At 41.5% G+C, this 24,051-nt stretch overlaps 4 protein-coding genes and 2 pseudogenes across 4 annotated transcripts; 4 read left to right on the plus strand and 2 right to left on the minus strand.

The window, feature by feature from the left end:
* The first annotated feature begins 1,156 nt into the window (after positions 1 to 1,156).
* LOC128508940 (histone H1-like) lies at positions 1,157 to 1,487 on the plus strand (annotated as a pseudogene).
* A 273-nt stretch (positions 1,488 to 1,760) lies between these two features.
* Positions 1,761 to 20,851, plus strand: LOC128543006 (histone H2AX-like; annotated as a pseudogene).
* LOC128543242 (histone H2B-like) lies at positions 10,100 to 10,659 on the minus strand. The gene has a single exon (XM_053513610.1). It carries the CDS (start codon positions 10,645 to 10,647, stop codon positions 10,273 to 10,275), a length of 375 nt encoding a protein of 124 aa, XP_053369585.1. The 5' UTR covers positions 10,648 to 10,659; the 3' UTR covers positions 10,100 to 10,272.
* On the minus strand, positions 11,317 to 11,645 carry LOC128543172 (histone H4). The gene has a single exon (XM_053513531.1). It carries the CDS (start codon positions 11,643 to 11,645, stop codon positions 11,334 to 11,336), a length of 312 nt encoding a protein of 103 aa, XP_053369506.1. The 3' UTR covers positions 11,317 to 11,333.
* LOC128543186 (histone H1-like) lies at positions 19,131 to 19,764 on the plus strand. The gene has a single exon (XM_053513549.1). It carries the CDS (start codon positions 19,162 to 19,164, stop codon positions 19,762 to 19,764), a length of 603 nt encoding a protein of 200 aa, XP_053369524.1. The 5' UTR covers positions 19,131 to 19,161.
* Positions 20,852 to 21,806: 955 nt separating the features above from the next.
* Positions 21,807 to 22,370, plus strand: LOC128543096 (histone H3). The gene has a single exon (XM_053513421.1). The coding sequence runs from the start codon at positions 21,825 to 21,827 to the stop codon at positions 22,233 to 22,235; it is 411 nt and encodes a 136-aa protein (XP_053369396.1). The 5' UTR covers positions 21,807 to 21,824; the 3' UTR covers positions 22,236 to 22,370.
* The last annotated feature ends 1,681 nt before the right edge of the window (positions 22,371 to 24,051 follow it).

Genomic DNA, 24,051 nt, shown 5'->3' on the forward strand with positions numbered 1-24,051 from the left:
CTTCAGTTGTAATGAATCTACAATAAATCTAATATTTCATTTCAAATACAGTGTGTCTCTCTCTGTCTAGTTCAGTATACTCGACCATAACCATGGGGAAGACTGATCACTTTTCTGTTGTCCAGGAGATGACTTTATGTTCTTATTGTTTTCAGCAAATCCTTTAATAAGAATTTTTATATTCCTTTTTCATAAACAATTGTAAACATTTTTTTTTACATGTCGCTAAGTCTGATGTCCATCCTGTTATTTGGGGAAACTGTGAGAAATTGGTTGATATAACCAGTGACATCACCACCATCATCTTCACTGGAAGAATAACACTGTAAGTACCTTAAGTATTCACACGTATTTGATCATTTTCATCATATTGTGATTGTAGTTTGATGTCAAGCTGAATATGTCAACAAGAAATACATTAAAAACATGTGATAAACAGTACACAGTCACGTGCAACAGTGAATCACTGTACTAACTAAAGGTCCACCATGTGATCATAGGATGGAATAGTGAGGGACATTTCTTAGATGGGTGCTCACTAACTAACAAATAAACAAAACCTCCCCCCACACCTGACACACACTCAAACACACACACACACACACTCTCTCTGGCTCTCTCAACCTGTCCCCCTAAGCTGTGCTTTACACAGGCCAAAACAAGCTCTGTTTCATATCCTACACACAGCGCTCGACCAGTGTTTACACATCGAGCTCACTGACAGGACTCGCCTTCAGTTCGGACCAGAGTTCTTACAGCGGTGCGACCTGTTTTTGTGCGCTTTTTACATACGACACGCACAAAATGCACAGTCCGCCGGGTCGAGCTGCAGGCGCGCCGCACACTTTTATAGCTACTGCGCGAAAGTGCGGCTGTCTAACTGACTGTGTCAGGCCTCAGAAGAAAGAGGAAAGGCCTTTCTCACTAAATGTGTGCTTGAACGCTTGAGATCTGCTGTCAGGACACGGATATTCACAGAGCAATGTCCGGAGAAAACACACTCGCTATCGTGTGACGGAAGCGCAGTCATTCAGCGGCTGCCCGGTTGAGTCTACACCGCTCTCATGTGTGCTTTAAGATCAGAGGGGAGGGAGGTTCCAGTGTTTTACTGCGCGCTCAGTGTTACACTCGTTTATTCTACTGAGATCCCTGAGAGATGGCAGAAGTGGCTCCCGCGCCTGCCGCGGCGCCGGCCAAAGCACCCAAGAAAAAAGCAGCTTCGCGGCCAAAGAAATCCGGGCCTAGCGTCGGCAAGCTGATCGTGAAAGTGGTTTCCACGTCCAAGGAGAGGAGCGGCGTGTCTTTACCCGCCCTGAAGAAAGCTCTGACTGCCTGTGGATACGATGTGAAGAAGAACAAGTCCCGCGTCAAGCTCGCCGTCAACAATCTGGTGAAAAAAAGCGGTCTTGGTTCAGACCAAAGGCACCGGCGCGTCTGGCTCTTTCAAGCTGAACAAGAAGCAGACCGAAGCCAAGAAAACTGGATGAAATGATCGTTGTGGATATTGTTGTGTATTGTGACTGTCATTGTAATAATCTATGTCTTTTCTCAATGAAAAAATAATTTTTTTAAAAAGCATCAAAACTATTTCTGTTATCTTGTGACGAGACAGGGGCGGGGCTGGAGAGAATTTGATGGCATGTTAGTGATTGGTTGGTTTGTAGCCAATGAGGATGCAGCAGTTTAGGCTATATTAGAGAGTGCTAGTGAGTATTTGCTTACATTTTCGCTTTTCTTTGAACACGTTAACGTAGTGAATCATGTCTGGAAGAGGCAAAACCGGCGGAAAAGCCTGTGCTAAGGCCAAGACTCGCTCATTCAGAGTTGGACTGCAGTGTCCCATGGGTCGTGTCCACAGGCTTCTCCGTAAAGGAAACTACGCTGAGGGTGTTGGTGCCAGCGCTCTGGTCTACTTGGCCGCTGTGCTGGAGTATCTGACTGCTGAGATCCTGGAGTTGACTGGTAATGCCGCCCACGACAACAAGAAGACCCGTATCATTCCCCGGCACCTGCAGTTGGCCGTGCGTAACGATGAGGAGCTGAACAAACTGCTTGGCGGAGTGACCATCACTCAGGGTGGTGTGCTGCCCAACATCCAGGCCATGCTTCTGACCAAGAAGACAGAGAAGTCGGCCAAGACCAAGTAATTTCACCCACTGCTGCATTTCAGTATCCAAAGGCTCTTTTAAGAGCCACCCATTTTTCCTTTAAAAGTGTGTTTTTTTTTCTTTTGATCAGTTCACAAACATAATTCCAAACTTAAAACGTAAATGAATATGAATTATAAATATTTTGTAATAAGAAGTTATAATGTAATAAGAGGTTATAATGCAGGTTAATAATTTATAATAATTAATAATTCCTTAATAATGCAGATACCAAAATGGAGTGTCTCAATACTAACATACAACAGGATTAAATGCCTCAAAATGTTTTATTGAAATTATTTAATTGAAGTAAGGTCATTCTGTTTGGTGATAAACTTTTGGATGAAAATTGTAAATGCTTTTATTTTTCTTTTATTTTAAGGTTCATTTCTCTTCAGGGTTTTAATAATGTGTAGAAAGGTTCTTAACCCAGGTCCAGGAATAAAAAAAAAAAACCTTAACTGTTTTCTTTGCTTTATGCAGCCCACATATTCGACACTTTGTCAATATAAAACAATTAAAAGTCCACCCTTATTGTATAAAATATGGAAGTGTGTATAAACATTTCAAGATCTTACTTTGTTAAAAATGGGTTGGCCTTGGACAAGAGCCTAAGATGAAAAAAGCTAGCTATGACCACAGAGTTAATTTGCTTATCGAGTTTAAAATCACTGTCCAATAAAACACACAGGTTTCCATTAGTTTGTTTTACATAAAATTTAAGGGAATTAGTCTCGGGAAAAGGATCAACACAGGTTCCACTACATTGTGAAAAACAACAGTGGTGGCTCAGAGGGCTAAGGCACTGAGTCACTGAGAGCACAGATCTGACCAAACGTCACTCCTAAAGCTGCTGCATAAACAAATCTAATACGATTATGTAAATAAATGTAATTGAATAGTTAGTCGTAAAAACTTTATATATATACAGTTGTGTTCAAAATAATAGCAGTCCAACACCAATAACCAGATCAATAATTGTTTTTGGAAGAAATTATATTTCTTCATGGTAAATATTTTAGTTGTAGGTGTAGTGGAGTAATAGAAAACCAACAGACACAACAGTCATGGTTGGATGCACCTGATTCTGTGTAATTTAATCATTAATTGAAATGGGGCATGTTCAAAATAATAGCAGTGTGGAGTTCAATTGGAGAAGTAAATCATTCTGTGAAAAACAGGTGTCAAACAAGTTCCCCTTATTTAAGGATAAATGCAGAAAAGGTTGTTCTGTGCATTTCCCTCTAAAAATCAGAGTAAAACAGGTTGTTTTAGACATTGTTCAGAACAACAGCGTTGATTCAAAAGTTGATTAGAGATTGAAAAAAAAACATACAAAGAAGTGCAGAAAATGATAGGCTGCACTGCTAAAGTGATATCAAATGCTTTAAAATGGAGATCAAAACCAGAAAGATGTGGAAGAAAATGGAAAACTACCATTCGAATAGATTAAAGAATAATTAAAATTGGCAAAGACTCAGCCAATGATCAGTTCCAGCAGGTTAAAAAACACCTAAAGTTACCTTTGAGTGCTGTTACTATTGGAAGACAGCTATGTAAAGCCAAGCTATCAGTAAGATATCCCGTTGTTGAAAAAAGACATGTGCTGAAGAGGTTACAGTTCACCAAAAAACACACTGACTGGCCTAAAGAGAAATGGTGCAATATTTTGTGGACTGATAAAAGCAAGATTGTCCTTTTTGGGTCTATAGGCCGCAGACAGTTTGTCAGGCCACCAAACATTGAATTCAAGCCGCAGTACACTGTGAAGACAGTGAAGCATGGAGGCACAAGCATCATGATATGGGGAAGCTTCTCGTACTATGGTGTTGAGCCTATTTATCCCATTTTAGGGATCATGGATCAATTTGAGTACATCAGAATACTTAAAGAGGTCATGTTGCCTTATGCCGAAGAGGAAATGCCCTTGAAATGGGTGTTTCAACAAGACAACGACCCCAGACACACCAGTAAGCAAGCAGCATCTTGGTTCCAGACCAACAAGATTAATGTTATGGAGTGGCAGCCCAATCCCCAGACCCTAATCCAATAGAAAACTTGTGGTGGCCACCAGCTGCTTGAAGTACTGCAGTGCATCTCCCCCACATGGACTGCCTATTGCGGACAGTCAGAGCACTGATGGAGGGATTGTGTGTTCCTGGTGTGACTCGGGCAGTTGTTGTGGCCATCCTGTACCTGTCACGCAGGTGAGATATATATACATGTGGTCTTCCACTGCGAGGATAATCAGCTGTCCTTCCTGTCTCCCTGTGGCGCCGTCTAAGGCGCCTCACGGTGCGGATATGGTGATTTATCACCCTAGCCACATCAGTAGTCCTCATGCCTCCCTGCAGCATGCCTAATGCACATTCACGCAGATGAGCAGGGACCCTGGGCATCTTTCTTTGGGTGTTTTTCACAGTCGGTAGACAAGTCCCTTTAGTGTCCTGCGTTTTTAGAACTGTGAACTTAAATGCCTACTTCCTGTAAGCTGTTAAGGTCTTAACGACCATTTCACAGGTGCATGTTAACTAACTGATTATGGTTAATTGAACATGCATGAAAAACATTGTTTAAACCCTTTACAATGAAGATCTGTAAATTTATTTGGATTTTTACAACATTATTGTTGAAATACACAGTCCTGAAAAAGGGACGTTTCTTTATATATATATATATATATATATATAGTGTGTGTGTGCATAAAATAACTGACAGTCATCAATAATGATAACTTACTATTATAATAATAACGATTACTTACAATTATATACATTGTACATTTAAGCTTTTGTTTTCAACGAATCCTATCAGTCACTTGTGCCCAGGAACACAAAAGTTATTTTGTGCCATATATATCTACTTTCAAAAAAGTGATTTTGGTAAACATCTCACTGAAGTATTCTGTGATATGCAGTACAATATGCTTCATCTTATCATATAATCAAAATCTTTTTTTCCCTAAAAAATGTGGGGTATGAGCTCCAGTAAATAAGGTCTGCAGGACATACACAGCAAATGCAAGCTCAAAATTGTGAGGTTTACAAGAGCTGAAGTCAATAATAAAAAAAGTCTAATAGAACATTATAAAAAATGTATTATAGTGGATTTATAATGGAATCAAAAAATCCCAGTCACTTTACACATGTGAATCAAAAACAGGAGTTAAATATTTATATATTTTAATTTTTTCATTGCCCATCCAAATCTTAGTATTTATGTTGTATTAAAGGGGTCATACAGCACTACATGCACTATTTTAAGCTGTTTGGACTAAACTGTGTGTTAGGAGAGTGCGTACACAACCACTCTACGATGATAAAGAGCCGCCCAGTGGTTTTCTTTTCGTTTATTACAATAACATCCCCCTTCTGAAATCAGGCCAATCGCAAAAGCCTTGCCTTGTGACGCCACACCACAAGAGGGCAATCCTACACAAGTTGATTGACACTGGTGTTTTAGCAAAGACCCGCCCCGAGTGAGAAGACGCTGTCGGCCATTGTTTTTTCGCCGCTGGAGCAAAATGGCGCCTAAGCGAGTGTTGTGTACAGTTGTTGGGTGTAATAGCGATCACAGCAGTCGTCATTCACTACCTAGGGTTAGTGACCTAGGGTACCTACCTAGGGTTAGGTATCTGAGCCACTGAGGACGCAGTGGCTGAATTTAGTTTTTAAAGCTAACGTCCCCGCTGATTTACCTAAATGCATTCATGTTTGCACTACTCATTTTTCACCAGACTGCTTTATAAACGCGGGTCAATATAAAGCAGGTTTTACTAGGAAGCTGCTCCTAAAAATGGATCTGTACTAACGCTTCGTGTTCCTGCTTCATCTTCACCAGGCTCAGTGAGTGTAATTTATTTTTCTATGACTCTTTGCAGATTGCCTTTTCTAATAATCACGATGAATGCGGAGTGTAAGTTAACTTACACTCTCATAGAACATGGTTATGGCTTCTTCTCTATGTACACCCGTCTCTATATAATTCCTAATCGCCCGTTTATAATAAACAATGCATTGAGGTGATTGTCTAGTTGCAAACTGTGTACGTAGTCGGAAAACTATATTATGCTTACCTTTGTAACATTAGATGGTTTATAACGATGTCTGTCGAAGATTAAGAAGTCATGTAAACACATCAGTAAACACATCGAGTCCGTATCTCTCTCAGTAAGTTTCTCCGCTTTTGTTGTTGTTGCTCGCGGCAGCACAACAGCCCGTTAATTTATGCACATGCAGTGATGAGAAAGACAAATCGAGCCGATGCATGTCCATTCTTTTAATTTCTGCGTTGTCAGGCGATATTACAAACTTCCGCGTAGGTTCCGTACTTAAATCAAACCAAAAACGACTGAAGAAAACAGGCTCGGGCTCTATAATCCATAGTTTTCCAGTTTGGACTGCATTACCCACAAAGCACTGCGTTGTGGCAATGCTTTGTGGGTAATGCAGTCCAAAGCATTGCCCGCACTGGACTACACTTCCGTCGCTATACCCCACGTGTCACGCCCCACAGAACGGGGGGGGGGGGGGCGGGCTCAGCAGAGGTCATGAGCATTTAAATTAGCATGTACTGAAACAGGTTGCTGAGAACAGAGCTAGTTTTTACCAGGTAAAAGTAGTGTTTTTTTTTCCCAATCCTTTTGAATTTTTAATTAACGTATAATACAAACTTTTCATTAGGACCCTAAAGATCATATTAAAATTTTATGAAAAATATAATGACCTTTAAATGATATTCCTTTGGACGTCCGAGATTCATGGTTTTATTTGTTGCAACAAAAAGTAACAGACTTTTATTGTAGAGCTTCTACATGCTAGTTCTGAATAGCTGTGTACTGTAGTGATGGGTCGTTCATGAATGATTCGTTCATTCTCTATTGGGCGCGCATGCGCAAAGCATCGCAAAACCTCCATATGTTATATAGTATAATATAATATAATATATACAGAAAACAGAATAGAGTAATTACCTTTGGGTCTTTTCGGTCCTGAGTCGTTCGTTCTTTTGTCACGTAACTCCCATAGACTCTATGCAGTGCAGTATACAGGAAACAGTATTGAACGAACGGTTCTGCTAACAAGTCCCCAAGTCGTTCGTTCTTTTGTGACTCCCATAACGCTATGCAGTTATATTTAAGTAAATAAAATAAACATCAAAGAAAATATTATACTGTTGCTTTTATTTTTTGTAAAATTAAATAATTTAAATAAAAATTAAAAATAAATTGGAAAATTTAAATAAACAAGTGAAAGTTTTCACCCTATACACTACAGTATGAGCCGCAACAATAACATATAGTTATCAATATATTACAATATAAAGCCTAACATCAATATTGTTTTTAAAAAATTAACACACAAAACACACAGACACACTGTGACCTGGTTCAGAGCAAGTTTGCATTGTGAAAAACAAGCTCCTGGACTTTGGATGGGCTCAGTCTGTTTCTTCTGTCAGAGATAATCTGCCCTGTCTTAGAAAAAACTCTCTCAGATGGCACAGATGTAGCCACAATACAAAGTCTAGCCTAAATTACTTCAAAGAGGCTTTTGTAAACAGGGGAACTCTTCCTCCACCATGCCAGAGGGTCTGATGTGCGGGGTAAAAGTGGCTCTGCAAGATAGGCCCGCATCTCCATCATTGTATCTGCAGTATGGGACGTGGTGGCAGAAATTGGCCTCATGCTTGCTACCCTTTCGTCAAAGTCCTCCCAAAACATGGCTGTTGCAGTGACAATTGCAGCATAATCTGGAGCAGTCTCCTCTTCACCCTGAGTTGGGTTAACATGTGCTGCAGCTGTAGTGATCCTCTTTACTGTCTTATCTGCAGCCTGTTGGTTGACAAAGGCTTGCTTTTTGAACCTTGGGTCCAAGCAAGTAGCATCAGCAAGTTTCTCAATAAATTCAACTTTGCCAAACCTTCTGTTCATTTCAGCCATGAGGGTGTCCACTAATTTGTTAACAGGTTCTAGACAGGATGGATTTCTCTGAAACCTGACAACAATCTTCTGAAGATCTCTTGTCATCAAAATGACTTTGGAGGCAGTCACAAACATATAAAGATTAACAATTATATTTAATATAATTTCTTATAACTTGTAATAATTATTTTAAATAAAAAGGAGTGTTTTCTACTCTCCTGCTCATAGATCTGATATAACGTAGTAAATCTTCCCTGCTGCCATCTTCCTGTCTCCTCTTTCATCTGTTCTTAAAGGTGCAAACGCTCCCACGCTCACCTTCGCATTCTGTTCATGTCTTTCTCTATCTCTCTCTGTCTCTAAATCAACATCTATATTGTACATATGATTAGCTTAATGTAAGTATAAAAATATATAATATTGTATAAAAATAGAGAGTTTAATTTTGTTTATTATAAATGATAAGCAAAAAAAGTTAAACTACTTACTTTTCTCCGCTCACTTCAGTGGTGACCTCCTCAAATGGCTTAATGATATCAGTAATTTCTTTGGCAATTTCCCATTCCTCTGGTGTTAATATTGGCAAAGAAGCATTGGTGAGTGCCAGGGTAGAGATGATTGGATCTTTCAGATCAGTGAACCTTTTCAACATTTTATAAGTTAAATTCCACCTTGTGGACACTTCCTGTTTTAGAAGTGCTCCTGTCCCATCTGTTTCTGTGTGGCCTTGAGTCTGTCTGAAGCAACTGTGCTTCTGTGGAAGTATTTAACAATAGATTTCACCTTTTGCAGTACATTTTGGACCTCCTTCAGTGCAGCTTTGACAATGAGGTTTAACATATGAGCAAAGCATGGTATGTGGTCCCAGTGGAGCTGAAACAATATTGCTGGCATTGTCAGTTACACAAGCAACAATTTTGTTATCCACATCACATAGGCAGTATGGTTTTTGACAATGTTTTTCTACTTGGTAGAATGTATGATGGGTCCAGGAGATTTGAAAATTCTTTAAAGCCCTTATTCTCAACAACTGAAAATGGTTGAAAGTCACGAGCAATCATTTTGACCAAGGCCTCATCAAGTTTGCTCTGTCTTAATGGGTCCATCGGCCTTGTTATGAAACTGCCCATTGAGGTTTAAAGATGTGGTCTCCGTGCCCAAACTGTTTCTTGGATGGTGGTGGGTGCTGCGCCTCATTCAGTGTAAAAGTGTGGGGATGGATGGGGAGGGGTGGCGGTTCCCTTGGAGATAGCTTTGAGTGACAGTTAAACTTACTGGATACACCCTGAACTTTTTTTGACCCCAACACTTTATATTAGTATTTAGGTGACATTTGTTCGACCCAATCATTTGTAGATAAGTATTCAAATCTGTTATTTAATTTTATATGACTGTGTCCCTTACTATTTTTTTCACAAAATATTAAGCAAACATTATGAAGCAAATGTTTAGTTATTAATAGTATTATTATTTGCAACTAATTTGCACCTAATATTAAATCCAAGCACATGTTTACACATTTTCCAAAATAAATAAATAATAAATACAAAAATAATTTCTGAGAACATTATATTTGTATAATATTTTTTATTAATTGCAAAAGCATACATCATTGACAAGAACATACACTCGATACATTTACTGTCAATTTTTTGCATGCTTTTTTAGTAGACCACGATAAACAATAATATCAATATTCGGACAAAATCTGATCTATTTCACTGCATAGAGTCTATGGGAGTCATGTGACAAAAGAACGAACGGTTCGGAAGATATGACAGGTGAGCTGCTTATTCTGTTTATCATACGTCTTTAACTGCATTGTAATATTTTAATTACTGAGACTATAGCAAAATTGTGTGTATGAAATCATGTTCGGTGTCTGTTTATTGAAAATTTAACATTTTATATATTTTTTCTGATCAAAAGAACGAAATGACTCAAAAAGATTCGTTCATTTTGATGAACAAGATTCAAAGAACCGAGTCACTAAAATGATTCGAACCTCCCCATCACTAGTATACTGCTAGAAACTGTCTTGATCTAAAACATAGCAGTTTAAAATTTACATTTGATTTATGAGTGGTTTCTAGACAATTACTTTAAAGCACAAACCTACACGGCAGGAAATCACTCTTTGACGGACAACATGGGTGGCTCTTAAAAGAGCCGTTGTGTTGATGAAGGCGGCGGTGACGCGCTTTACTTGGAGCTGGTGTATTTAGTCACGGCCTTGGTGCCCTCGGACACGGCGTGCTTGGCCAACTCACCGGGCAGCAACAGGCGCACGGCGGTCTGGATCTCCCTGGAAGTGATGGTGGAGCGTTTGTTGTAGTGAGCCAGACGAGAGGACTCACCCGCAATACGCTCGAAGATGTCGTTAACGAACGAATTCATAATTCCCATCGCCTTGGACGAAATGCCGGTGTCGGGGTGAACCTGCTTCAGGACTTTGTACACGTAAATGGCGTAGCTCTCCTTCCTGGACTTTCTGCGCTTCTTGCCTCCTTTGCCGGCGGTCTTGGTCACGGCTTTCTTCGAGCCCTTCTTGGGAGCAGTCTTGGCTGGCTCAGGCATGGTGCTGTTACTTCTCGACGAGACTGAGAGAAGAATGAACAGCTTTGCCTCGAGGCCCCTCTATGTACAGGTCACATTTTAATTAAGCACAAGCCAAGAACGGATTTTGATTGGTCTATATCCAAAACCTCAACACGTGAGGGACCTCCTACCACCTCAGTCTCTTCCTGTTACTCCTCTCCCTCCGCTTCGCTTTGTGTCCCTTCCCGCCGTTTTAGAGTCGCGGGTTAATTTATTGTTTTTATAATAAATAAATGAATAAACCAGGATATTTACAATAACCTAATCCAGAAAATAAGTACGTCACGTGTTCGACCATCAAAAGATATCCTGTACATATAATTTGTAAATAAACGTTATCCTTTTGCGTCCACATTTTCAACTAGTGTGTGTGTGTGTGTAACAACATTTAAATGCTTTGTTCATGTCTTGTGATGCTTTAAATGGATTCTAAGGCTTTTAAAACGGTTTCCTGATTATTTGGACAAGGCGAGAAATCCAACACATCTAGTTCTCTCAACTGCCCGCAGATAGACAAGTGTCATGACAAGTATTAAACGATGATATTTTGTAGACGGTGCTTAATATGCATTTTTACACAAAGGTGGAGACAGGAGCTCTTTTGTTGGAGATGTGGGTGGCTCTTAAAAGAGCCGTTGTGTTCGTGTCGTTAGCCGGTGGAGTGTTTAACCGCCGAAGCCGTACAGGGTGCGTCCCTGGCGTTTCAGGGCGTACACCACATCCATGGCGGTGACGGTCTTTCTCTTAGCATGCTCGGTGTAGGTAACGGCGTCGCGGATGACATTCTCCAGAAACACCTTGAGCACACCGCGAGTCTCCTCATAGATCAGGCCGGAAATACGCTTCACTCCGCCACGGCGCGCCAGACGGCGAATAGCGGGCTTGGTGATTCCCTGGATGTTATCGCGGAGAACCTTACGGTGACGCTTAGCGCCTCCCTTCCCGAGTCCTTTCCCGCCCTTTCCTCTCCCTGACATTGTACTCCTCTTACAAAGTAAAATGAAAGAACGTAATGCACAGCCTCAACGACAACGTATTTATTCGCCTCCAGAGGACCTACTTGAGACCAGGCGAGGAGGCGGGACTAAGACCAACGGTCGTGTTTTCCTTAAAGATATATAAAATGCGTTATTATATTTTATACCAAAAAAATCATACAACCAAACTGCAAATAAGTATCTGCGAGACCTGATAGAAATATAAATTCTAATGTAACGTAACGTAAGTATCAGTAGTTCTTTGTATAATTTTGCATATACGGCATAAATGTTGAAACATTGTTACATATTAGTGTAATTAACAGTGTAAAAATAAAGCATTTGTAACCATGTATATGTGTCGTGTGATGTGTAAAACCTTTCTTAAATGAAGTTTGATTAAAACCGCAAGAGCAAACCTCCAACACTCGAGCTACAAGATCACAGTGCTTAAGGAAACACTTACTAAACTCGGCCACAAGATGGCAGGCAATAACCATCCAAAACATAAAGTGCCGCCTAAAACTCATTATTCCTTCTTTAGACAATTCTGCTAATTAGCTAACCATATTATTATTATTATTATTATTATTATTATTTACTTGAAAAAAAAAACAGAAGAGCAAAGGTCTTTAGCCTTCAATTCAGTTAATGCTATTTCATAATATATATTTTATCTTTCGGCTGTTCCCTTTCAGGGGTCGCCACAGCGAATCATCTGCCTCCATCTAACCCTATCCTCTGCATCCTCTTCTCTCACACCAACTAACTTCATGTAATTACGTGATTACAATATAATTACGGAAAAAAAAACTGAATTACTGAATTACTATTTTATCATAATTTAAAATCATGTTTTTTTTTTTGTTTTTTTTTTACATCTCGTCCATAGTTCTTTGTCGTTTTAGTTCATAAATAGTTTCTTTAAACTATGTCTTTGTCAGCAGATTACTGTTTCCCAAGGGTGAAATTACTAGCCTGCCAAGGACATAAACTCAACTAAGAATATTTGAAATGACTTAAGCCCTATTCGGACGGGACTAGTTTTCCAAACAGCGTTTGAGTTTGATTTTTTTTTTTAATGACGTCTGTCATTTTATGTATGCATTCGAATGGGACTAACATCTCCGTGTTTATTCCGGAGGTAGGAGTGTCTGTGTTTTACATGTTAAAGACTCGTTCAAAAAGAACGAATCGTTCATGAACGATCCATCACTAGCCCAGAAACACAGTGAACACAGAACCATGCCGGTGCAGCTCCAGGACTTATCATGATGGAATATACAGTGAATTATAGCGTGATAATTGCCAATTTGCAACACATACCAGATAGTGTATGTGAAATTAATTGGATGTTACTGTTTAGAGCAGTAAGCAGTAGCTTTATAGCTTTGAAGCAGTGCTAATATTATTGGAGTGTTGGGAAATGCAGAGCCGAGTGTAAATGTCAGTCATTAAAAGGGATAGCATCTCATTTAAACCATTAAACACACTGATGTAAACAATCAGCTCCATGGCACAAGCTTTACATCCTGAGCAGAAGGTGAGTGAGAACTTAAGAAGCGTCATGGGCGGGTCTATACTGTGGGGCGGGATTGTGTGGGGAGTGACGTCACTGCAGTGACAAAAATTGCTCAAATTCCCCCCTCTTGGTCGGCGACTGCAAGTGACATCACTCCCCACACAATCCCGTCTCATGACTTGTAAGACATGGGAAATACAAATGCAAATGGACTTTTCTTTTTTATTTGAAATTTGGCAGTCAGTGTGCGTTCATGAAGGCGAAACAGCAAACGGTAATGCGAAGTTTGCAATTGCATTTGAGTTATGGCACATTTGCAAATGCAATTTCTTTTGAATATTGTCCGGGATATCGCTCCATACCGCAGTTCACCCCTATCGCTCAATTTCTCCCCTATTTGTCGGAGACTGTGAGTGACGTCACTCCCCATACAATCCCGCCCCACAGTATAGACCCACCCCTGACGCTGATTGACAGGTTTCCGTGTAACGTGTTGGAAATGCAATTGAAAATGGATTAGAGATTGCGTTTGAGTTTTGGCGGCTTGACGCGCGACGCAGAGAAAGTGAAAAAGCAAATGTGGTCATTGATTTTGCTATTTAAATATGACAGGCTCATGACTTGTAAGACATGTTTCCTACCGAGACAACATGAAGCACCTTGAAGCTTCCTGAGACGTAAAGCAACCATATTCAAAATACTTCATTGCACCTTGCACTGTTACATGTAAATACTAAATTATCTTATAGCTTACTTGCACATACAGATACCTTTGCAATAATATGATTATATATATATATATATATATATATATATATATATATATATATATATATATATATATAAATTTAAAAATATAGGAAGAGTAGAGGATTATATATATAATCCTCTACTCTTCCTATATTTTTAAATTTATATGTTTATGTAAAGTTGGGAAACATTATGGTAATGATGCCTCATTGTTATCTGTATATGACAATAAAACTTAGTGGTGCTACGTTGTTTACGTTTTGTGTGTAGTGCGTTTATTTTTCTATGTGTATGGATATCTTTGCAACTGGTGTCCGTACATACAACAGCCAGACACTTTTCAACCTAAATAACCCGGTTAATGATATCGACGATGAGCTGCGTGAAAAGCTACGCGACCTCGGCTTCCTGCGTGAACCAGGCCTCGAAGCCTCGGCGTTGCCTGATGCCGGAGGCCGGAGGAAGGGTCATCGGAAGCGGTGCGCGAGGAAGCGGGCGGGAGTCTGTGCTAGGCTAAAAACAAACTCTAGCTGGCCGGATCTCCCGTCCATCATCTTATCCAACGTCTGCTCCCTGGACAATAAACTGGACTAAATCCGACTCCAGCAGGCTACACAGCGTGAGGTTAGAGACTGCTGTGTCTTTGTTTTCACGGAGACATGGCTCAGCGACAGAGTACCGGACGCCGCTATTCGGCTAGACGGGCTAGCCTCGTTTCGTGCCGACAGAAATGCAACTCTGTGCGGTAAGATTTGGGTGGCGGCTTATGTGTTTACATCAACACGAAATGGTGCAAGAACTCTGAGCTAGTTTCTAGTTATTGCTCATTGCTAGTGGAGTTTGTGATTGTTAGATGCAGACCTTTTTATTTACCGCGGGAATTTACCACTGTTTTCATTATCGGAGTGTACATTCCACCTAGCGCTAATGCTAAGGAAGCGCTATGGGAACTGTATACAAAGATCAGTGAACTGCAAAATACACACCCGGATGGACTGTTTATTGTTGCTGTAGATTTCAACCATGCAAATCTCAAGTCAGTGCTTCCTAGATTCCATCAATATGTGGACTTTGCAACAAGAGGGGAAAACACGCTGGATCTTGTTTACACAAACATCCCTGGCGCATATCGGGCAGAGCCCCGCCCCCACCTCGGCTACTCAGACCACATCACTCGTCAGGCGCTCAAAACCGGTTCTGACGCAGGTGAAAACCTGGCCAGCAGGAGCCATCTCTGCTCTTCAGGACTGTTTCGAGAGCACTGACTGGAACATGTTTAGGGAGGCTGCAACTTACGGCGACTTCACTGACTTGGAGGAGTACACGTCATCAGTGACCAGCTACATCAACAAGTGCACCGATGACGTCACTGTCTCCAAGAACATCATCTCACGACCCAACCAGAAACCGTGGATTACTGCGGAAGTGCGTGCACTTCTGAGGACCAGAGACTCTGCCTTCAAAGCGGGAGACAAGGTGGCCCTCAGAACAGCAAGGGCCAAACTTTCTCGGGCCATCAGAGAGGCAAAGCGCGCACACGCCCAGAGAATCCACAATCACTTCAGGGACAGCGGCGACACACGGCGCATGTGGCAGGGTTTACAAGCCATCACTCACTACAGGACGACATCAACTGCCTGTGACAGTGACGGCTCCCTTCCAGATGCGCTTAATAACTTCCATGCTCGGTTTGACAGGCAGAACGACGTGGCGGCGAGAAAGACCACCCCTTCTCCGAATGACCAGGTGCTGTGTCTCACTACAGCTGAGGTGAGAAAAACTCTACGCAGAGTCAACCCACGTAAAGCTGCTGGACCAGACAACATCCCAGGCAGAGTGCTCAGAGAATGTGCTGAACAGCTGGCAGATGTTCTCACCGACATCTCTAACATCTCTCTGAGCAGCGCCGTCGTTCCCACGTGCTTCAAGGCCACCACCATCGTCCCCGTGCCCAAAAAGTCTACTGTGTCCTGTCTCAATGACTACCGTCCCGTTGCACTCACACCCACCATCATGAAGTGCTTTGAGCGGCTCGTCATGAGACACATCAAGACCCTGCTGCCCTCCTCACTGGACCCACTGCAGTTTGCGTATCGTCCTAACCGCTCAACGGACGATGCCATCTCCACTACACTACATCTTGCCCTCACACACTTGGACAAGAAAGACACATATGTTCGAATGCTGTACATAGATTTCAGCTCAGCATTCAACACTATCATCCCACAACAACTGATTGGGAAGCTGAACCTGTTGGGCCTGAACACCTCCCTCTGCAACTGGATCCTGGACTTTCTGACTGGAAGGTCTCAGTCAGTAAGTATCGGGAACTGCACCTCTAGCACCATTACTCTGAGCCCTGGGGCCCCACAGGGCTGTCTGCTGTTTACACTGCTGACTTACGACTGTGTAGCAACAGACAGTTCGAATCACATCATCAAGTTCGCTGATGACACGACCGTGGTGGGTCTCATTAGCAAGAACGATGAATCAGCGTACAGAGGAAGAGCAGAGGCTAACGGACTGGTGTAAATACAACAACCTGTCTCTGAATGTTGACAAGACAAAGGGAATGGTTGTGGACTTTAGGAGGACACGAGGTGACCATTCTCCGCTGTGGATCAACGGCTCCTCTGTGGAGATCGTCGAAAGCACCAAATTCCTGGGTGTCCACCTGGAGAAGGACCTTAACTGGTCCCTCAACACCAGCTCTCTGCACAAGAAAGCCCAACAGCGTCTCTTCTTTCTAAAAAGACTGAGGAAGGCCCAGCTTCCACCACCGAGCCTGACCACCTTTTATAGAGGGACTATCAAGAGCATCCTGAGCGGCTGCATCACTGTCTGGTTTGGGAATTGTGCCATCTCGGACCGCAAAACCCTACAGCGGATAGTGAGGACAACGGAGAAGCTCATCTGGGTTTCTCTCCCCTTTATTAAAGACATCTACACCACATGCTGCAGCCGCAAAGCCACCAGCATTGTGGCTGATCGGACACACCCCTCTTACACACACTTTACACTCCTGCCATCTGGAAAAAGGTGCCGAAGCATTCGGGCACACATCCAGACTGTGCAACAGTTTTTTCCACAAGCCATCCATCTTCTCAACAAAAAGGGACTGGACTGGACTGATAAACACACACAGGCACACACACGCACACACACACACACACACACACACACAACATTATCACTCAGCTTAACTCAACTACCTCAAAACAGACTGGACTGACTTTAAGACAAGAGCAAACACACTGAGCTACACTACCAAACTACTGTATTTACACACCAACCTATAAATGCTCTTTTTTGCACAATATTCATTACTGGATTACTTTTTGCACTAACTTCCTAATTCTTGCTGCTACTTTAAGGAACGTTTACTGGTTCTCCACTACCTCAGCTCATCAACCTGGACACCACAGAGTATTATGTTATGATGTGTTTGTCACACCGTTACTTTTCTGCTCTTGTTTGCACATTTGCACGTGCACTTTATGTTGTCTGTTGTCAGTAAAAAAAAAAAAAAACTCTCTGGGTTAGCTAGTTAGTCTTTGTTAATTTATGTTGTTTAAAAAAAAAAAAATGTATGTTGTCCGGTCAATCTGTCCTGTCTCTGCTAGCCAGCTAACTAGGTCTATTAGTTACCTAGTTTTAGCTCTTCTGTTAATTTATGTTGTAAATTTATGTTGAATGTAGTACCTTGGTCCTGGAGGAACGTTGTTTCGTTTCACTATGTACTAACTGTATACAGTATGGTTGAAGTGACAATAAAGCCTACTTCAACTTAAACTTCCATATAATCTCCTTGCTTTTCAATGCACCTTTTCCATCTGTTAACATTTCTGTCAGTATTTTGTATTTAGTCTTTACAAAAAATGTTTTAAAAGGTGAAAGGTATTTAAAAAAAATGTATTACTAACAACATGAGTGAAAAGTCGCATGGTATTTACAGTATACTGTATAAACGTATTAATTTGCATTAATAACAGAGTCAACCTATTTTTCTGTTTGTATTGAATTCACGCAGCAGAATAAACTGCCTTTTACATTTGCCATGAGTTTGTGTAGTGTTATACTCTTTTTGAGAAGAGATAATGAATTTAACATGGTATTTTGCTTTGGGGAAATTTGACACTGTTATACTTGGGTTAGGCACTGTGGGGACGAGGGTTCGATTCCCACCTCAGATCTGAATACACACTGTCTGCATGTTCTTCCTATGTTACTTTCCTCCAGGTACTTCACAGGCGGTGGAGTGAGTGAGTATAGAAGATGAATAAAGTGAATAAAGTAGGGCACTATCCTGATTATTAAATGTCATATAGAATGTTTGATTGCTTAATATTTTTCAAAATTTGAAAACTAGTTAAACTTAAAATAATAATAATAATAATAATAATAATAATAATTCAATCTTTAACCACATTGCATAGAATACCATTTTAGTGTTTTTATCTTCACATCATACATTTCATGGGAATGACCGACTGTGTGTAATTTTTCTGGCTAACACTATTCATAATTAACCCTTAACAGGTTGTTCCAATGAAACAGTTGTGATTAGACATTAAAAAATATATTTCAATATTCATTTTGGTAACTAATCAAAATCAAAATCGTGGCTTAGCGGTTAGCGTTTTATTCTTGCACTTACAGGGTCTAACAAATAAACACACACACACACTCTGGCTCTCTCAACCTGTGTGTCCCTAAGCTGTGCTTTACACAGGCCAAAACAAGCTCTGTTTCATATCCTACACACAGCGCTCGGCCAGTGCTCACACATCAGGCTCACTGACAGGACTCGCCTTCAGTTCGGACCAGAGTTCTTACAGCGGTGCGACCTGTTTTTGTCCGGTTTTTACACACGACACGCACGAAATGCGCAGTCCGCCGGCTCGAGCTGCAGGCGCGCGGCGCACGTTTATGGCTACTGCGCGAGAGTGCGGCTGTCCAACTGACCGTGTCGGGCCTCGGAAGAAAGAGGAAAGGCCTTTCTCACTAAACGTGTGCTTGAACGCTTGAGATCTGCAGTCAGGACTCGGATATTTGCAGAGAAATGTCCGGAGAAAACACACTCGCTATCGTGTGACGGAAGCGCAGTCATTCAGCGGCTGCCTGGTTGAGTCTACACCGCTCTCATGTGTGCTTTAAGATCAGAGGGGAGGGAGGTTCCAGTGATTTACTGCGCGCTCAGCGTTACACTCGTTTATTCTACTTAGATCCCTAAAAGAGAGAGAGATGGCAGAAGTGGCTCCCGCGCCCGCCGCCGCGCCGGCCAAAGCGCCCAAGAAGAAAGCAGCTTCGCGGCCAAAGAAAGCCGGGCCTAGCGTCGGCGAGCTGATCGTCAAAGCGGTTTCCGCGTCCAAGGAGAGGAATGGCGTGTCTCTCGCTGCCCTGAAGAAAGCTCTGGCTGCCGGTGGATACGATGTGGAGAAGAACAAGTCCCGCGTCAAGCTCGCCGTCAACAATCTGGTGAAAAAAGCGGTCTTGGTTCACACCAAAGGCACCGGCGCGTCTGGCTCTTTCAAGCTGAACAAGAAGCAGACCGAAGCCAAGAAAACCGCACCCAAAGCGAAGAAGCCGGCCGCCAAAAAGCCCGCGGCGGCGAAGAAGCCCAAGAAGGTAGCGGCCAAGAAACCCGCCGCCGCCAAGAAGTCTCCTAAGAAGACAAAGAAACCTGCCGCTGCCGCCAAGAAAGTCACCAAGAGCCCCAAGAAGGCGAAAAAGCCGGCGACCCCTAAAAAGGCAGCGAAGAGCCCCAAGAAGGCGAAGGCGGTTAAGCCCAAGACTGCCAAGCCCAAAGCGCCCAAGGCGAAAAAGGCAGCTTCTAAAAAGAAGTAAACTTGTTAGATTTATTTCTTTCATATTTTCCCCTAAACGGCTCTTTTAAGAGCCACCCACGTTGTCGTTTAATGAGCAATAATCCACTTTTTTGTCGAACTACATGAATAGAATAACCATGTTGTTTAATATTATAAGATTCTATGGAGTCTTATGATTTCGAGTATTTGTTAAAGTTTACACTTCAATCTAGTCATGTAAGAGTATATTGAAATGCATGTTAGCCGGAAGTATACGAGGTTTTTAATTCAATTCTATTTCAATTCAATTTTATTTGTATAGCGCTTTTAACAATTGGCATTGTCCCAAAGCAGCTTTACACAATCAAAAATAATTATTAAAGTTTGTACGGAATTTGAATGTGTATGAATCAAAATTGTCAGATAGTCCCGGATCAAACTGTTATGTAGACATGTTATGCAACATGTTGCAATTACATGATATGAGTGTTAATAATGCGTGTAAAATGAAAACATAAAAACTCTATTTCTGTTATCTTTTGATGAGACAGGGGCGGGGTTGGAGAGAAGTCGGAATTCAATGGCGTGTTAGTGATTGGTTGGTTTGTCACAACGATTGTAGCCAATGAGGATGCAGCAGTTTAGGCTATATTAGAGAGCGCCAGAGAGCGATTGCTTACGTTTTCTGTTCTAACACGTTAACGTAGTGAATCATGTCTGGAAGGGGCAAAACCGGTGGAAAGGCTCGTGCCAAGGCCAAGACTCGCTCATCCAGAGCCGGACTGCAGTTCCCCGTGGGCCGAGTCCACAGGCTTCTCCGTAAAGGAAACTATGCTGAACGCGTTGGTGCCGGCGCTCCGGTCTATTTGGCCGCTGTGCTGGAGTATCTGACTGCTGAGATTCTGGAGTTGGCTGGTAACGCCGCCCGCGACAACAAGAAGACCCGTATCATTCCCCGGCACCTGCAGCTCGCCGTGCGTAACGATGAAGAGCTGAACAAACTGCTCGGCGGAGTGACCATCGCTCAGGGTGGTGTGCTGCCCAACATCCAGGCTGTGCTTCTGCCCAAGAAGACCGAGAAGCCGGCCAAGACCAAGTAATTTCATCCACTGCTGCGTTTCAGTATCCAAAGGCTCTTTTAAGAGCCACCCAATTCTTCCTTTAAAAGTGCTTTTTCCTGATCAGTTCAGAAACACTGTTGTAATACGTGAATGAATAGGAAATATAGATATTTTGTAATAAAATTCCCTGAAAAAAAGTTTTCGTTTTTCGAGATTTTTTCTATATAATGTGTAGCTACTAGCATCAGTAATTCTACAGTGTCAAGTTGTCAATTAAATTGTTTGTTAAATATGTGTGTCTTATCTTCAAGTCTATTTTAGTTGAGCAAGAATATGAGATCGGAATAGTATTTTCAGAGTGGAACCAATGTTCTCCAGTCAGGGTTTAATTGTGTGCGACACTATATACTGGCCATGGGAGAGTTGTAGGCAGACAGTAATATTTTGAGTTACAGTGTTGCAGAAATGTTTTTCTGGAGACTTTTTTTTTGGAATGAATACATGTAAAGATTTAGTTCTTTATCTCCCTTCGAATTCTTCCGACCAATGAGGTATGTGATGTTTTACTTTATGTTTAAAGTTACCGAATTCTAGCGGACCTTACACAAGAGGAATGTGATGGTCAGGAACGACAAAAAGCCTCATGTGGCTTTTAGAATGAGAATAAAATGTGTATGAAATTTGCTGCCATGTTTTAACGTTGCACTATAAATGTGATTATTTTGAGATGTAAATGTACAAAACAAGTATTAACTTGTAAATAACTTAGGGTTAGGGTACATTTTGTTTTAAAACGCAAGCAGCGCGCTCGGTTTTGCATAAAGAAAATCAGGGCGTTTCAAACTAAGTCGGTGGGAGAAGAGCAGCCAATTAAAGGGTTAGGTGAAACCTCCGTGACGTAACACGTTGGAACCAATGACAGGCGGCGCTTTCAAGCCGCCCAATCAGCGCAGCCGAGCGTTAGGCCGTAAATAGGCCGCGCTCTCTCGTGCCACTCATTCTGTTTTCTCTCTTAAGAAGCGTAAGCAGCTCGTAAGCGATGGCAAGAACCAAGCAGACCGCGCGTAAATCCACCGGCGGTAAGGCGCCTAGGAAGCAGCTCGCCACTAAAGCTGCCCGTAAGAGCGCGCCGGCTACCGGCGGTGTGAAGAAGCCTCACCGTTACAGGCCCGGCACTGTGGCTCTGAGGGAGATTCGCCGTTACCAGAAGTCTACCGAGCTGCTCATCCGTAAGCTGCCGTTCCAGCGTCTGGTGAGAGAAATAGCTCAGGACTTTAAGACCGACCTGCGCTTTCAGAGCTCGGCTGTCATGGCCCTGCAGGAGGCGAGCGAGGCCTATCTGGTCGGTCTGTTCGAAGACACCAACCTGTGCGCTATTCATGCCAAGAGAGTGACCATCATGCCCAAAGACATTCAGCTGGCCCGCCGTATTCGCGGAGAGCGCGCTTAAACATTATACTCCGTCTAATCTACACAAAGGCTCTTTTAAGAGCCACTTCATTGTTTCAGAAAAGTCGGCAAGTTTCCATATTTTTAATAGGGTTGAGTTGTTGCACATTTTCGTACACAAACTGACTGCAGTGAAAAGCTTTCACAATACATTATGTACCCTTGACATTTTAAAAGTTGTATAAAATAAGTTCTGGAAGTCAAGTTTATAATAAGCGATTAGTCACTTAATGCTTGTGTAAAGATTCATTGGTGGTCTGGTATTATACAATTGAAATAAAGTATGTTTTCTTAAAAATATAACATAAAAGCAAATATGCATTTCATATCACAACTTGTGTTGATATAAACCTTTTCAGTGAAATATAAAAGTATAGCATTACATTACTACGTGATTTTGACACTGACTTGGGCTTATATTTTAGTTTACAAATGCAGTAGATAAGGCTTGAGATTATTTTAAGAAAGTAATAGTAATGAAGTATGCTTAATTAATAGACAATATTTAAAACTCGTTTTCCTACTTCAAAACTTGCATGATAGTTATGTTTCTCTGTACATGATAAATATTTTAATGGTACTATTGTTATAGCATATATAATGAGACCCCCCCCCCCATCACCAAACAGAATGGCCATACTTCAATTAAATCATTTCAATAATACATTTTATGGCATTTAGTGCTGTTGTGTGTTATTATTGAGACACTCTGCTGGTATCTGCATTTGAATGTTAAAGCTATTTCAGCAGAATGGCTCAATTTGTCCATGTTTACATCGTGCATAACGTCGTAGGTGTGTGTGTGTGTGTGTCTCTCTCTATCACACACACACAGTTCATGTATGCAAATGATTCCTCATACTCCCAGAATCCTTATAGGTTATTTACGTATATTCTACTGTTATTCACACTGTGTAATTTAAGTTAATCTAAAGTAATTATCGATTTTACCGATTAGTTGTTGCAGCCCTAGATGATTTCTTACTGCCTGAGAGGAAACGTGTTCCAGAGTGATTTATTTAACACTTCACCCACTGAAATGGTGCATTTTAGAAAAGGAGTGAAAGAATCAGGAGAGACTGAAGGACCGGAGACGGATTTCTTTTTTTAACACATTTATGAGACATAAAATAATGATATGTCTTTTATATAAAATTGTGAGCTTTAAATCTAACCTCTTTTAAATGTATTAAATATTAATACTGACATATTTTTGCCCCCGTCACAGGAAAGTGATGACAGCAATAATATTCAGAGTTTAAAGGAGTGTTTAAATCAGATCTGATCATAAACAGGGACCTGCACGCGAGTGTCTTCACTAAAGGACACAGAAGACTGAGTGAAAGTTTACACACTGAACATCCTGTGAGGAATAAATCACACCTCTTTCAAACACCGCCCTCAGCAGCACCGCTTTGGGTTTGTGTGTGTGTGTGTCGTGTGCGCTGACTGTCTGCTGTCCGCTCTGTCCTTCATCAGCCTGTTTCTCATCTGCTCGATCGGCGTCTCGTCTGTGATAATGGACACCAGCTGGAGAACACACAGGACACACGGCAAAACCTTACACAATATTCTGTGTGTGTGTGTGTGTGTGTGTGTGTCATAATGAAATACTGAAGTAAGGTACAAACCTGATCATAAAATATCACCAGGACAAAAACACCAAACAGGACGGATTCCACTAACAAGATGATGTAATGCGCCCTGTCACAGTTTATTAAAAAAAACAAAAGAATAAACAGAATAATAAATACATTTATAGGTTAACATGTGTGATTATTCAAAATAATGAATTTCTCTTCTGTTTTAACAATTTT

This window comes from Clarias gariepinus, chromosome 2 (genome assembly GCF_024256425.1).
Source record: "Clarias gariepinus isolate MV-2021 ecotype Netherlands chromosome 2, CGAR_prim_01v2, whole genome shotgun sequence".
Lineage (NCBI taxonomy): Eukaryota > Metazoa > Chordata > Actinopteri > Siluriformes > Clariidae > Clarias > Clarias gariepinus.

What these genes read in the sequence shown, in the direction of transcription:
- LOC128543242 (XM_053513610.1), bottom strand. Translation starts at nt 10,647, where the DNA reads ATGCCTGAGCCAGCCAAGACTGCTCCCAAGAAGGGCTCGAAGAAAGCC.
- LOC128543172 (XM_053513531.1), bottom strand. Translation starts at nt 11,645, where the DNA reads ATGTCAGGGAGAGGAAAGGGCGGGAAAGGACTCGGGAAGGGAGGCGCT.
- LOC128543186 (XM_053513549.1), top strand. Translation starts at nt 19,162, where the DNA reads ATGGCAGAAGTGGCTCCCGCGCCCGCCGCCGCGCCGGCCAAAGCGCCC.
- LOC128543096 (XM_053513421.1), top strand. Translation starts at nt 21,825, where the DNA reads ATGGCAAGAACCAAGCAGACCGCGCGTAAATCCACCGGCGGTAAGGCG.